Here is a 16598-nt window from a genome sequence, read left to right as displayed (position 1 = left end):
CCCCCAACATACATTAAAGTACGATGTGGATGTGGAGTCGCATACACCACCCCTATCTAATGTCGAAACTTCTGGCAACATGGCGCACAGTGAAAAATATATATATAATATGAATAATATAATTAGGATTGAATTGTGACACAGGGGTTCTCACATTTAACCACTAGGTGTCAGTAAAGGTTTTCAGAGAAGTACAGCCTCATGTTTTCTCTCTCCCATTTTCCACACAAAGAAAGCACAGCGCCCCTCACAGGAATGGAGGTGCACATTGCCGCTAAACCAAGCATCGCCATATTGATGTCCCAACAACGTCGAGAGGTAATACACATTAGCTTATTTACCTACGTGAGATGGCCATTGTTTTGAGTCAACTTTGCATGTTATTGCATATAAGACAAATACACATAAAGCATACATAAGTATGTTTAGCTTTACTACCATTAGCTATCAAGGTAGCCCACAGAATGTTAGCTAAGGCGTTGTCAGCCAGTTGCCTCGCTAATGCACTCCGTTGTCACTTTTTTGCTTCTGAAAACAAATAATATTTTGTAGCTTGTGGTAGCTAGCAATCTTCAACGTATGTACGTCAGCTAATACTACCCAGCAATTCATGTTTCGTGAATATAACTATAGCATACATTTGCTTGTTAGTTAGCTAGCTAACCTAGTATTCCCATCCGGCTTTTGGTGCGGTGCAGTTCATCATGGAAGCAGCTAGCGCGAGCTAGTTAGCTACATGTGCAGGCCATGGCTCGTGCGTGTGTGACTGTCTCGAGGGAGTTTCACCACAGATGATTAAACCGTGTGGGTCCCTGCCGGACACTGGTTATCATAATGAAACTGCTTTGTGCACCACAGATGTTTCTGGTCGGTTTCGTCATACAGTGAATGATTTTCAGCATTGTTGACACTTGACAGACCGTTACACAATACCATAGAAATAAAACTCGTAAGCAGTGACAGGTTTTTGAGTCAAGTCAGAGAGGTTGAGTTGAGACTCGTTGGCCAAGTATTGTACTAAATCAATCACATGTAACGTTATGTCTTTCAACAGGGCATATGACAGTGGGAATCTTAGTGATGACTCTACTGAGCCCTGTGCCCCCTGATTAGACTGGTTGGATGTCCTCCTTAACAACTACAACAATCAGGTTTGTTGATTTTAGCAAACTATTATCTTAGATAACTTTGACCAGTATAACTTTGACCAGTATGTCAGCGATTTCCAAAACACAGAATAAGCTTAGTCCTGTACTTCATTAATTTCCATATAGCATACTTTTTAGTCCAAGACTGGTCTTAAATTGTGTCTGGGAAACCTGCCCATATCATGATGGCTACCTGACTAAAATATGTAGCTAGCCAACATCTTGTTGTGTGTTTTATCCTGCAGCCTCGACCAAACCAACGTAGCATCAGCTCTGCAGCGACCCCACCTGTCACCTGCAGCTTGGAGGAAACCTCCAAGGTACCATTCACATGGTGATCAATCATTCACACGGTGATCAATCACACTGTCTTATAGGCCTACTGTGCCAAGTCAAGCGAGACAGCAGTCAAATACCTGATGCCAACAGTATGCCAAACAGAATGATTCATTAGTCTACATTACTTTCAATCAGTCACGTAATTTTCCATCTATGGTTATATATATTTCTTATATATGGATCCTCGTTGATATCGATTAGATGGGTTCAGAATTTATTAGAAACGGCACAGTTGACAAATATATGGCACATGGAAATCATCAGAGGGTGGTTTACGGGGATAGGTGGGATGGACTGAGAGTAGCGGTGGGGTGGGATTAGGGAGATAGGTGGGATGGACTGAGAGTAGCGGTGGGGTGGGATTAGGGAGATAGGCGGGATGGACTGAGAGTAGCGGAGGGGTGGGGTTAGGGAGATAGGTGGGATGGACTGAGAGTAGCGGAGGGGTGCGGTTAGGGAGATAGGTGGGATGGACTGAGAGTAGCGGAGGGGTTAGGGAGATAGGTGGGATGGACTGAGAGTAGCAGTGGGGTTAGGGAGATAGGCGGGATGGACTGAGAGTAGCTGAGGGGTGGGGTTAGGGAGATAGGTGGGATGGACTGAGAGTAGCTGAGGGGTGGGGTTAGGGAGATAGGTGGGATGGACTGAGAGTAGTGGAGGGGTGGGGTTAGGGAGATAGGTGGGATGGACTGAGAGTAGTGGAGGGGTGGGGTTAGGGAGATAGGTGGGATGGACTGAGAGTAGCGGAGGGGTGGGGTTAGGGAGATAGGCGGGATGGACTGAGAGTAGCTGAGGGGTGGGGTTAGGGAGATAGGCGGGATGAACTGAGAGTAGCTGAGGGGTGGGGTTAGGGAGATAGGTGGGATGGACTGAGAGTAGCTGAGGGGTGCGGTTAGGGAGATAGGCGGGATGGACTGAAAGTAGCTGAGGGGTGCAGTTAGGGAGATAGGTGGGATGGACTGAAAGTAGCGGAGGGGTGGGGTTAGGGAGATAGGTGGGTTGAACTGAGAGTAGCGGAGGGGTGGGGTTAGGGAGATAGGTGGGATGGACTGAGAGTAGCTGAGGGGTGGAGGTTAGGGAGATAGGCGGGATGAACTGAGAGTAGCTGAGGGGTGGGATTAGGGAGATGGGTGGGATGGATTGAGAGTAGCTGAGGGGTGGGTTTAAAAGCTTATGTTATATAGTAGTTATGACTAAAACACAATTTATAATGTATAAGTACTATCTATCTAGATGTAATGTATATCAAATTATTACATTTTTTGCTATGTAACTACTGTAAAAAAAATATTTGTAACCACAAAAGAAAAAGCTGTAAAAACAAAGTTTGTTTTTGTCCTCCGGGGGGGTGGAGGGGCCACAAAAAATGACATTAAAAGTGCGATGTGGATGTGGACTCACATACACCACCCCTATCATGTTTGTTTTTATTATAGTAGGTGTGTCTATTTTCTATGTCCAGGTGATCCAGAGAACATCCTGTGTATAATATGTCCAGCTCTGTCACAAGCCGCTCTCGAGTTTACCCTGATGTGAACACACAGAGGCCTCGGGAGTACTGGGACTACGAGTCCCATGTGGTGGAATGGGGGTACGTAGTGCGTGTGTGGTTCAAAAGCTGAACACATTGTTTTCTGTTGCATGTTCTGGTATGTGTGGTAGATTCTAGTTGGTGTTACCTAGCTGAAATTGTCAAGCCATCACATTGCTTGCCACTTCTCTGACTATGTAGGAACCAAGATGACTACCAGCTGGTGCGCAAACTAGGACGAGGCAAATACAGTGAGGTGTTTGAAGCCATAAATATCACCAACAATGAGAAGGTTGTTGTCAAAATACTCAAGGTTGGTACCATTTTAATTGATTTTAGTATTGGCATTTTATCCCCTAACTCAAATTTTGCTCCTCGCCAAAGAGACGTACTGTATGAAGTCCTGAATGGTATTTTGTTATGTTTGTCAATAGCCAGTCAAAAAGAAGAAAATAAAGAGGGAAATCAAGATTCTGGAGAACTTGCGAGGCGGTCCCAACATCATCTCACTTTTAGACATCGTCAAGGATCCTGTGGTGAGTAGAGCTCATGATCCTAATTTCTATAAGTCTGTCCTAGTAAAGTGTAAATCATAACACAACCATATGCTCGTTTTATTTGTGCCTTTTGTACAATGGCTGTTGCTCAATCACTAAGCAGAAACATTGTGGTTCATATTCAGCTACCTCCATCCAGAGTTTCCTCTAGGATTTCTTTCAGCAGCTGTGGCAAAGTTAGCGGGGCGTGGCCAATGCCGCCGTTTTAGAGGCCCTCTTAGCCGCAGAGATAAAATGTTGCTGTTTTAAATAGGGATGCACGCTATATCAGTGAACATATCGGAATCGGCCAATATTAGCTAAAAATGCCAACACCGGTATCGGCCCGATGTCTAGTTTAAAGCCGATGTTAAAAACCGATCCCAAAGCTACCGTGCATACCTATATAACGTAGGTACATGACGTAATGACGCCACGTAAAATGTTGTGCTACACGTGCAACACAGCATTCCTAACCTAGCCCACCGTGTCTGCTGTGTGGATTGAGCAGTCAACAAGTCGAGCGGTCATATGAAAGAGTAAGAACATTTCAGCGAGACAACTCAAACGCAAAATCCATTAAAGCCAAGATAATGGAATTCATTGCCCTTGATAATCAACCGTTCTCTGTCGTGGGTGATGTTGGCTTTCACCGACTGGTCGAGCACCGGTACATACTTCCAATTGCTCTATTTTTCAGATGTTGCCCTACCGGAGTTACACAGTAATAGCGCCACTGCTATTAGCTTCACGACATACATACTATGGAATGCCGTTTGGGTCTTTGCGTGTCAAAAAAGATACAGTAGCACTGTCAAAGCTGTACAAAAAAAGTCTACAAACACCAGCCACGAACGATGTGTTTACAATACTGTGTTGGTAATAAAGCATAATTTGTTCAACCGCAACTTCTGGGGTAGCTAGCTTTAGCTTGGTACCTAGCTAGCACCAATACAACCAGCCTGAAAACAATGTTCCAGTAGAAACTGCAGTCACTTTCATTATTCTTAGCAATGATTTAGGAATCCTTGTGAGTAAGTATTAGCTAGGTTGCCACTTGTTGTTCGCCTATTGAAATTGAACTTCAGTTCATGAAAATAAATAGCTAGCCAGCTACTTAACCTTGTTGCCCAAAGCTAACGTTATAAGCAGCCAGCTAGCTTCATCTGGCTAGTGAGGCTTGACCGGACCGGCTTATGTGTTGTGAAGCTAGCCACAATAAGGATTAGGCACAATAGTGGAGTTTGCGCTTTGCCTTCAAAATAAAAGTATATCATTGACTGTGATGCAAATGAATACAAATAGAATTATGCCATACTTTTATTTTGAAGGCTAACCACAAAGTTCACTATTGTGGCTAATCCTTATTGTGGCTAGCTTCACATAGATGGGTCTGACCAACATTAATCAAATAACCCTAATTTATCAGACAGTTCTTATTTTAGATGATGACACGTAGCTATATAGTTAGCTAGCTAACGGTAGCTACTGAAACAGATGATGTCGTTTTGCTATGTTTTTGGGGAACAGTTACATTGTTTGCATGCATAAGCTAGCTAGCTTTTTTTTTTCATGACCAGCACCACGAGACAACTTTACCAGCTTCATAGCATACGTATTGATGAATCGTTGTGACATGAAATACGAGTGATAGTGTAATAACTACGTAAAAAATTAATGAACGTGTTAAATTATTATTTGACTTGCAGTCATATTCAGGTCCTGATTGGTCAACAAGCTTATTTGACACGCAAAGACAAAAACGTCAAGGAAAATATCGGGTATCGGCCAAAAATGTCATATTGGTGCATCACTAGTATTAAAGCAAATTTCCTGCAATTCAACACATTTTGGAAACGGCTGTGAGAAGATGTGCAGTTTTAAAGCTAATTTCCTGTAATTCTACACATTTTGCCATGGCCTATGTCTTGTTCTTATGCTATCTGAGAGACTCAAATATTATAGAAAATCAATGCCATGACATTTTTTTTGAAATTTTTTATTCTCCCTGACTGTCTAGTTTTTATTTTGGTGGTTGTTAGTTGTCAAAGATGATCTTATTTTAAAATATAGCGCTTTTCTACTTTATACCTGGTTTTAATCATTTGAGTTTACATTGAAAACGCATTACCATCCCGATTCTTCTTCTTCTTTTTTTCAAATGTATTTTTTGTGTGTTCTGGTTCAGTGATTGATTGTAGTTGTTGTAGTTCCTCATGCCTTTTCTCATGTCTTCTCAGTCTCGAACTCCCGCGCTGGTTTTTGAGCATGTAAACAACACTGATTTCAAGGTGAGGAGAGAGACCATGTTCATCTGTCTGGACAGAATTCTAATTAACGTTACATTCTGAACCAATGTCCAGACATCTCATTTTGATAGATTTTTTTTCTCTGTATTTCAGCAACTGTATCAAACCTTATCAGACTTCGACATACGGTTCTACATGTTTGAAATCTTGAAGGTGAGGGATGGTTTCAAAAAACAAATAAACACCTCACTGCACAACGCCTCTCCCCCATGTGACCTACTTGTTGTGTGTTTGTACTGACGTATGTGTAACTGATAGATGCACCACATGTTAATGTTTTTAATTGTATGTATTTTGTCTGTGTTGTTATGTCGGACCCCAGTAAGACAAACTGTCTCCATTGACGTCCACTAATGGGGATCCTAATAAATCATATCAAATCTCAGATGCCAATGATACATCTGGCATTTAGACTACTGTTAGTTTAAACCGTGACCTAATTGTTTCTTCTCAGGCCCTTGACTACTGTCACAGTATGGGGATCATGCACAGAGATGTCAAGCCACACAATGTGATGATTGATCATGAACACAGAAAGGTATGGATTCAGTCTCCTACTTTCATTCATTCTGTTACTATAGCTTGGATCACTACCATAATTAACCAGCCCACTTTGTTAGACGTTTTTGTTTCCTTATTGTAAAGCGTCTTTGGGTTTTAGAAAAGCTCTATATAAGACCTGTGTATTAATAATGTTATTATCATAGAACTAGAACTCAGAATTAGAAATTAGAACTCAGAATTAGGAATTAGAACTCAGAATTAGGAATTAGAACTTATTATTAACTAAAAAAACACAAGCAATAATGACTATTCTCTTGTAGCTCCGCCTGATCGACTGGGGCTTGGCAGAGTTCTACCACCCTAACCAGGAGTACAATGTGAGAGTGGCCTCGCGCTACTTCAAAGGACCTGAGCTGCTGGTAGACTACCAGGTGAGACCACTCAATACAGTCTGACAAGACTAGTTATAAACATGAAACTAACTAGTCTAGTTGGCCACAATCTATAGTAGCATGTTGTTAATGTAGTTATAGTAATGTAGGTGTAAGTTGGTATAGTAATGTAGTCATGGTTGTTTTAAGCACAGCTCTCACTCTCTCCCCCTCTCTCTTTATTTCAGATGTATGACTACAGTTTAGACATGTGGAGTTTGGGCTGTATGTTGGCCAGCATGATCTTCAGGAAGGAGCCTTTCTTCCACGGACACGACAACTACGACCAGGTACAATTGTCTCTCGGTGCTGATCACATTGTCTTGATATTGAATCCTGATGCACCAGTCTCTACTACAACAGCACGGATTTGAGCTATCAAGTGGATGTCTTGTTGCTCTCTTAGTTGACTGCCAGTTGAATTGCAACTTTCTGTAGGATTGTAAGTATTTTGGTTGTGTTTTGGTTTGTCTACAACCAGGTGAGAAGAATTGAGTCTCAATGCTGATGAACAACTCTCAAACAATGTGTTGATCATGATGAGACTACAGTCTGTACAACAAGGCTGATGAACAACTCTCAAACAATGTGTTGATCATGATGAGACTACAGTCTGTACAACAAGGCTGATGAACAACTCTCAAACAATGTGTTGATCATGATGAGACTACGGTCTGTACAACAAGGCTGATGAACAACTCTCAAACAATGTGTTGATCATGATGAGACTACAGTCTGTACAACAAGGCTGATGAACAACTCTCAAACAATGTGTTGATCATGATGAGACTACAGTCTGTACAACAAGGCTGATGAACAACTCTCAAACAGTGTGTTGATCATGATGAGACTACAGTCTGAACAACAAGGCTGATGAACAACTCTCAAACAATGTGTTGATCATGATGAGACTACAGTCTGTACAACAAGGCTGATGGTTGATATTTAGTGCATACTTCTAGCCCTCTTACTTGACTGCCAGTTGAATTCCAGATTTAGGCCTTAGGCTTTTGTTTTAGTTTGTCTTCCCTGTAAAAGGTTGTGTTTGTGTTTTCCAGCTCGTACGGATTGCTAAAGTCCTTGGCACAGAGGACTTGTATGACTACATCGACAAGTACAACATTGAACTAGACCCACGGTTTAATGACATTCTGGGCAGGTAAGAATATCCAACATTTCATCGTCAGATTACTTCAACAGAACTGGGCTTCAGAATGTATTACCAAATGGTCCAAATACACAATGTGAATGTCAATTTATACCTGACCCCTGCCTTGAGTAATTCAGGTTAATAATGCCCAATATATTGACCCATAGAAACAGAAAGAGTTGAACGGCGAAAGCCCCTCAGACATGACAATTTGAGTAGTCATGGGTACAGTCAATTTGGTCACTAGTCTCTTTCCATCTATTGATATGACTTGTTCCTATTTTTTTTGTCTCCTTTTCCCCCAAACTTCTTTGTAAAGTGTATTGAGAGAATGTTTTTTGTGAATCTACACTCTGAATGAATGTTGACTTGATTTAATGTATTGACCTCTCTCCTGGTCCATTCTCCAGACACTCCCGTAAGAGGTGGGAGAGGTTTGTGCACAGTGAGAACCAGCACCTGGTGAGCACCGAGGCACTGGACTTCCTGGACAAGCTGCTGCGTTACGACCACAACGCTCGCCTCACGGCCCGGGAGGCCATGGAACACCCATACTTCTGTGAGTTTCCCCTCCGCCTCCACTCAGACTTCTAGATATAGGCCTGCTGCATATGACGCCTAACTGAATGTTTCAGTGCTAGAACCCTCGCTTGATCTTAAGATTATGGTGCTAAATTATGCCTCAATACAATACACTTTCTTTTTTTTTAAGTACTTGTTGTTAAAAAAGAAGGTTCATATTCAGTGGATTCTCATGCAGCCATTGAACACATTGAAGCAGAAGGCTTTTTAACAGATATTTACAGTTTCTTCAGAGGAGTTCATGTGACTACAGTATACATTTGACATTTTAGCCCTTTAGCAGATGCTCTTATCCACAGCGACTTACAATTAGTGCATTAATCTTAAGATAGTTTGGTGAGACAACAATACATCACAATCATATCAAGTACACTTTCCCTCAAAGTATGGGTGGGAGGGCCAATAGACCAGAGGTGGTGGAACGGAGGGCTCAGGTTGGGATGTAGGGTTTTCAAATAAGCCTGATGGTAGGGAGGGACAGTTCCTCTTGCTGCTGCGTAGGCAAGCATCAGGGTCTTGGAGATGATGCCAGCTTCGACTGGAAGCAAGTGGCGTGTGCGGAGGAACCGGGTGACATGGGAGAACTAGGTCAGAGATGACACGCTCAAGTGTTTTGGGGAAAAAAGAAAGAAGGCATACCGGTCTGTTCTTGACGTCAGAGAGTTTGAGTGTTGGAATCATAGCTGTCGTGGATTGTGTTAATGAGTGTTGGTATCATAGCTGTCGTGGATTGGGTTAATGAGTGTTGGTATCATAGCTGTTGGTGGATTGGGTTAATGAGTGTTGGTATCATAGCTGTTGGTGGATTGGGTTAATGAGTGTTGGTATCATAGCTGTCGTGGATTGTGTTAATGAGTGTTGGTATCGTAGCTGTCGGTGGATTGTGTTAATGAGTGTTGGTATCATAGCTGTCGGTGGATTGGGTTAATGAGTGTTGCTATCATAGCTGTCGTGGATTGGGTTAATGAGTGTTGGTATCATAGCTGTTGGTGGATTGGGTTAATGAGTGTTGGTATCATAGCTGTTGGTGGATTGTGTTAATGAGTGTTGGTATCATAGCTGTCGTGGATTGTGTTAATGAGTGTTGGTATCGTAGCTGTCGGTGGATTGTGTTAATGAGTGTTGGAATCATAGCTGTCGTGGATTGGGTTAATGAGTGTTGGTATCATAGCTGTCGTGGATTGGGTTAATGAGTGTTGGAATCATAGCTGTCGTGGATTGGGTTAATGAGTGTTGGAATCATAGCTGTCGTGGATTGGGTTAATGAGTGTTGGTATCGTAGCTGTCGGTGGATTGGGTTAATGAGTGTTGGAATCATAGCTGTCGGTGGATTGTGTTAATGAGTGTTGGTATCATAGCTGTCGGTGGATTGGGTTAATGAGTGTTGGTATCATAGCTGTCGGTGGATTGGGTTAATGAGTGTTGGTATCGTAGCTGTTGGTGGATTGTGTTAATGAGTGTTGGTATCATAGCTGTCGGTGGATTGGGTTAATGAGTGTTGCTATCATAGCTGTCGGTGGATTGGGTTAATGAGTGTTGGTATCATAGCTGTCGTGGATTGGGTTAATGAGTGTTGGTATCGTAGCTGTCGTGGATTGGGTTAATGAGTGTTGGTATCGTAGCTGTCGTGGATTGGGTTAATGAGTGTTGGTATCGTAGCTGTCGGTGGATTGGGTTAATGAGTGTTGGTATCATAGCTGTCGGTGGATTGGGTTAATGGGTGTTGGTATCATAGCTGTTGGTGGATTGGGTTAATGAGTGTTGGTATCATAGATGTCGTGGATTGTGTTAATGAGTGTTGGTATCATAGCTGTTGGTGGATTGTGTTAATGAGTGTTGGTATCATAGCTGTCGGTGGATTGGGTTAATGAGTGTTGCTATCATAGCTGTCGTGGATTGTGTTAATGAGTGTTGGTATCATAGCTGTCGGTGGATTGGGTTAATGAGTGTTGCTATCATAGCTGTCGTGGATTGGGTTAATGAGTGTTGGTATCATAGCTGTTGGTGGATTGGGTTAATGAGTGTTGGTATCATAGCTGTCGGTGGATTGGGTTAATGAGTGTTGGTATCATAGCTGTCGGTGGATTGGGTTAATGGGTGTTGGTATCATAGCTGTTGGTGGATTGGGTTAATGAGTGTTGGTATCATAGATGTCGTGGATTGTGTTAATGAGTGTTGGTATCATAGCTGTTGGTGGATTGTGTTAATGAGTGTTGGTATCATAGCTGTCGGTGGATTGGGTTAATGAGTGTTGCTATCATAGCTGTCGTGGATTGTGTTAATGAGTGTTGGTATCATAGCTGTCGGTGGATTGGGTTAATGAGTGTTGCTATCATAGCTGTCGTGGATTGGGTTAATGAGTGTTGGTATCATAGCTGTTGGTGGATTGGGTTAATGAGTGTTGGTATCATAGCTGTCGGTGGATTGTGTTAATGAGTGTTGGTATCATAGCTGTCGGTGGATTGGGTTAATGGGTGTTGGTATCATAGCTGTTGGTGGATTGGGTTAATGAGTGTTGGTATCATAGATGTCGTGGATTGTGTTAATGAGTGTTGGTATCATAGCTGTTGGTGGATTGTGTTAATGAGTGTTGGTATCATAGCTGTCGGTGGATTGGGTTAATGAGTGTTGCTATCATAGCTGTCGTGGATTGTGTTAATGAGTGTTGGTATCATAGCTGTCGGTGGATTGGGTTAATGAGTGTTGCTATCATAGCTGTCGTGGATTGGGTTAATGAGTGTTGGTATCATAGCTGTTGGTGGATTGGGTTAATGAGTGTTGGTATCATAGCTGTTGGTGGATTGTATTAATGAGTGTTGGTATCATAGCTGTTGGTGGATTGTATTAATGAGTGTTGGTATCATAGCTGTCGGTGGATTGAGTTAATGAGTGTTGGTATCATAGCTGTCGGTGGATTGGGTTAATGAGTGTTGGTATCATAGCTGTCGTGGATTGGGTTAATGAGTGTTGGTATCATAGCTGTCAGTGGATTGGGTTAATGAGTGTTGGTATCATAGCTGTCTGTGGATTGTGTTAATGAGTGTTGGAATCATAGCTGTCGTGGATTGGGTTAATGAGTGTTGGTATCATAGCTGTCGTGGATTGGGTTAATGAGTGTTGGTATCATAGCTGTCGGTGGATTGGGTTAATGAGTGTTGGTATCGTAGCTGTTGGTGGATTGTGTTAATGAGTGTTGGTATCATAGCTGTCGGTGGATTGTGTTAATGAGTGTTGCTATCATAGCTGTCGGTGGATTGGGTTAATGAGTGTTGGTATCATAGCTGTCGTGGATTGGGTTAATGAGTGTTGGTATCGTAGCTGTCGTGGATTGGGTTAATGAGTGTTGGTATCGTAGCTGTCGTGGATTGGGTTAATGAGTGTTGGTATCGTAGCTGTCGGTGGATTGGGTTAATGAGTGTTGGTATCATAGCTGTTGGTGGATTGGGTTAATGAGTGTTGGTATCATAGCTGTCGGTGGATTGGGTTAATGAGTGTTGGTATCATAGCTGTCGGTGGATTGGGTTAATGAGTGTTGGTATCATAGCTGTCGGTGGATTGGGTTAATGAGTGTTGGTATCATAGCTGTTGGTGGATTGGGTTAATGAGTGTTGGTATCATAGCTGTCGTGGATTGGGTTAATGAGTGTTGGTATCATAGCTGTTGGTGGATTGGGTTAATGAGTGTTGGTATCATAGCTGTCGGTGGATTGGGTTAATGAGTGTTGGTATCATAGCTGTTGGTGGATTGGGTTAATGAGTGTTGGTATCATAGCTGTTGGTGGATTGGGTTAATGAGTGTTGGTATCATAGCTGTCGGTGGATTGTGTTAATGAGTGTTGGTATCATAGCTGTTGGTGGATTGGGTTAATGAGTGTTGGTATCATAGCTGTTGGTGGATTGTGTTAATGAGTGTTGGTATCATAGCTGTCGGTGGATTGTGTTAATGAGTGTTGGTATCATAGCTGTTGGTGGATTGGGTTAATGAGTGTTGGTATCATAGCTGTCGGTGGATTGGGTTAATGAGTGTTGGTATCATAGATGTCGTGGATTGTGTTAATGAGTGTTGGTATCATAGCTGTTGGTGGATTGGGTTAATGAGTGTTGGTATCATAGCTGTCGTGGATTGTGTTAATGAGTGTTGGTATCATAGCTGTTGGTGGATTGGGTTAATGAGTGTTGGTATGGTAGCTGTTGGTGGATTGGGTTAATGAGTGTTGGTATCGTAGCTGTTGGTGGATTGGGTTAATGAGTGTTGGTATCATAGCTGTTGGTGGATTGGGTTAATGAGTGTTGGAATCATAGCTGTCGGTGGATTGGGTTAATGAGTGTTGGTATCATAGCTGTCGGTGAATTGGGTTAATGAGTGTTGGTATCGTAGCTGTCAGTGGATTGGGTTAATGAGTGTTGGTATCATAGCTGTCTGTGGATTGTATTAATGAGTGTTGGTATCATAGCTGTCGGTGGATTGAGTTAATGAGTGTTGGTATCATAGCTGTCGGTGGATTGGGTTAATGAGTGTTGGTATCATAGCTGTCGTGGATTGGGTTAATGAGTGTTGGTATCATAGCTGTCTGTGGATTGTGTTAATGAGTGTTGATTTAGAAGATATCTGATTGTCTCTCTCTGATGCCAGACCCCGTTGTTAAAGATCAGGGAAGGGGCAGCACTCCTGGAGGAATGGTTACCAGCTCCACTCCAGTCAGCTCTTCCAGTATGATGGCAGGTAAGTCATCCAACACTGCATTCTGAGTTCTGTAGGGCTTTGGTCAAAAGTAGTGCACTATTTAGGGTATAGGGTGCCATTGGGCCCTATCGAAAGTAGTGCACTATTTAGGGTATAGGGTCCCTGGGAAGATGTGCTGTTATCGTTACACTTTGTATATTGATTGAATGGTTTCCCAACACCACTGTTTTATTTGTGATCTGTGGTGAGTACTCCTGACTAGGGCTGTTGCAGTGACCATATTACCGGCAGTCAAATTCCACATGACTGTTTAGTCACAGTAATTAGACTTCTCCAAGCTCTAATGCTGCTGCTGGTCATTAGTAGCCTACTAAACTTGCTAACTGCCTGGTACTCAGCACTCTATTGTCCCTCTAATTACTCTGACATCAATGCAAATGTAAATCGAAAATCTAATCAAGCACTTCGTGGGAGCCCATGAGCTCATGTTGCGCAACATTTCTATGGGCTATGCAATTGTGCGAGAAAACAGAGTGATGGCCTCTACTAAACAGAGGAGGATCCCGTCAGCTTTCTATAGGCTAGGCCTATTTTATTTATTTCTCAACTTTCCTAATATTAAGCACATTGTTTATATTTACAACAGGAATATAGCCTACCTGGCTGGCATGAAAATGAATCACGGAAAAGCGTCCTCCATCCGCTATTTAAGTGCATAGATGACGTGTGCATTGCTGCGCTTATAATGTGAAGAAATAGCCTAATAGTTTATCAACATTTTAAGCTAAACGTTCTGATCTGTTGTGTCAGCCACATTGCGTAAAAATACTTTTTTTTGACACTAGTGGTTGTATTCCCTCAAATCATTTGGAAAAAATATTTATATTTTATTCAGCTTTGTTCAATTGTATTCTTCATACTATAAAATAATGCCACGGAATTCTAAGCAAATCTTGTCTGCTAAATGAACTAGTGTAGCCCACAGCCATTTGGACCTAACATAAGGACAACTCAGAGTATGCTATTCTCTTCTTAAGAAATAGACTACATTTTCTTCATATCATGTTTCTTTAGACCTGTCTAAAATAATAAACGATTTATTGTGATGGTGTAGGCTATATTTATTAGACTTTTTACAATGTAAATGTTCCTAAGGTCTGCATCAGTGGCCTGAAGGCTATGTGTGGAAGCCAGGAGATGCTAAATGTGTTTGTTAATTAACGGTAAATTACCGTGAGACCAACAGTTATTTGCTTGACAATCGCCTGCTGATGACATTTTGTGACCGCCACAGCCCTACTCCTGACCATAGATCACACTGCTCTCTTTTACTTCCTGTCAATAAGTGTACTGACAGTAGGAGTCATTGGTGAGAATGTGTCCACTATCTCTTCTAGGTATCACCTCCACAAAGGCACTGGCTAACAACACTGGATCACCTGTCATTTCTGCCCCCAACACTCTGGCCCCACAAGTCCCAGCGGCCGGGGCACAGCCCTGAAACCTCCACCCCCTCCTCCCAGCGGCCGCCGTGGCACAGCCCTGAAACCTCCACCTCCTCCTCCCATCAGCCACCGGGGCACAGCCCTGAAACCTCCACCTCCTCCTCCCATCAGCCACCACCTCCCATCAGCCACCGGAGCACAGCCCTGAAACCACCACCACCTCATGGGACCTCCTCACCTATGTTTGTGTGGGCCCGTGGTTCGGTTCAGCCCACCCCACTCTCTACTATGTGTTGGCCTGGCCCGTGGGTTTCCTTTTTATTACGTTGAGAAGAATGACGGAGAAAATATGTTGAAACTGCTTTTCCCTGTTCAGTTATATTTTGAGATCTGGACTTGACATTTTTTATTGTCGCACCTGTCTGGATGATTGGTCTAGGAATTCTAATACAATGTAGACATGATGATGAAGAAGAAGAGAATGGATAATAACATTTATTTTGTATGTCCCAAATATACAGTCTAGCTTGAAACAGTTTGTTTGGGGATTCCTGCTGTTGCAATACACTGAACCTGTAGACAACTTCACAAAACGAGACAGGATTCTCTGATGTAGCCCCCACTTGGCAGTGCTGGATAGTTGCTCACACACTACTGTTAAGTGCAGGAGTTACCGGTGTTTTGAAGTTGTTAGAAGCTATCGTACTTGGATTGGACATCTGTAGATACTCTACAGTAACTGTTAGGTTGCATGCACCAAATGCTGACTATCACAGGGTCAATAGTTTGCCAATTTGGTGTTACTTTCACTTCTGTATACATGTTTGTTTGTTTTTTAATGCGGTCTCTTACACATGATTTTGAATACATAGGCAATTTTGTAACTTTTGGTTTTTATTTTGGGAGGAGTCTTATCACTTGCAAAAAAAATCGACTTCATAAATAAACAATTTTAAACAGCAGGTATGAATATTCCTTTATCATTGTATGTTTTCTGTTCTTTCTGTGAAATGTACAGACATTGATGCTGTAGAAACCGTGGCAAATATATGCACGGTTAGATTGGTGTAAAAGCAACACAGACAGATTAATTTATTTAAACTAGCCCAGCCTAACGTATTATGTAATGGAGTCTAAACAACAAATGTTTTCTATTTTATTTAACCTTTATTTAACTAGGCAAGGCAGTTAAGAACAAATTCTTATTTGCAATGACAGCCTACCCCAGCCAAACCCTTCCCTAACCCGGATGACGCAGTGCCAATTGTGCGCCACCCTATGAGACTCCCGATCACGGCCGGATACAGCCCGGGATCGAACCAGGGTCTGTAGTGATGCCTCTAGCACTGAGAGGAGCTTAAATTCACTGGCACTAATGCCAATGGAATTTGTAAAATATCAAATAGTTTGGACCTTGCACACAGATTGAACTGAGAATGAGTACTTTGGTGTTCAAGAAGGGGTAATTAATTGGGTTACTCAGCGTTTTATTTGTCTCAAGGAAAAAAGCCCAAAAATGTTTCCCACACAACAGTATTACACATTGAGCATTGTTGCATGGTGACCTATCGCCACCTTCCTACTGCGTTGATACCAGGATATATTGTGATTGATGTCCACTACTGCATTGATAACAGGATATGTTGTATTCTGTTCTATGAGTGATTTCAGCTGTTCATGTGCAGATTGAGATTTTAAAGTCAAATTCACTATTGTCCTAAAATATGATCTATTGGTTCTGGGGGGAGAGTCTGTAATTGATTGAATAGCCTATAATGTAAGGTAATTGCCTAAATATTCGGGTACCAAGGAAAAGTCTACTATATCACTGACATCAGTACAGTGTATGCACCAATAATGTATCTAAGCCCTGGATTGCTGACCCTCTGTATTGGCCAATGAGAGGCTTTGAAGCCACCGTTCGGCCATATTGGCTCTCC

At 42.3% G+C, this 16598-nt stretch overlaps 1 protein-coding gene across 3 annotated transcripts; it reads left to right on the top strand.

Moving 5' to 3' along the window:
• Positions 1–232: 232 nt before the first annotated feature.
• csnk2a1 (casein kinase 2, alpha 1 polypeptide) lies at positions 233–15620 on the top strand. Of its 3 annotated transcripts, none has more exons than XM_071396120.1 (15): positions 233–318; positions 1055–1151; positions 1394–1468; positions 2950–3078; positions 3220–3331; positions 3453–3554; positions 5795–5845; positions 5957–6016; positions 6318–6401; positions 6688–6798; positions 6987–7088; positions 7857–7957; positions 8359–8507; positions 13163–13252; positions 14611–15620. In XM_071396120.1, the coding sequence occupies exons 4-15, from the start codon at positions 2978–2980 to the stop codon at positions 14712–14714; spliced, it is 1167 nt and encodes a 388-aa protein (XP_071252221.1). In that variant the 5' UTR covers positions 233–318; positions 1055–1151; positions 1394–1468; positions 2950–2977; the 3' UTR covers positions 14715–15620. The 3 variants fall into 3 exon arrangements, with proteins under 3 accessions (XP_071252221.1, XP_071252222.1, XP_071252223.1); XM_071396121.1 differs by having other exon boundaries at positions 1394–1482; XM_071396122.1 differs by lacking the exon at positions 13163–13252.
• Positions 15621–16598: the final 978 nt, after the last annotated feature.

The sequence above is a fragment of the Salvelinus alpinus genome, chromosome 4 (assembly GCF_045679555.1).
Source record: "Salvelinus alpinus chromosome 4, SLU_Salpinus.1, whole genome shotgun sequence".
Taxonomy (NCBI): domain Eukaryota; kingdom Metazoa; phylum Chordata; class Actinopteri; order Salmoniformes; family Salmonidae; genus Salvelinus; species Salvelinus alpinus.
Note: the sequence above shows the minus strand (reverse complement) of the source record. Positions and strands in the feature narration are given on the sequence as shown.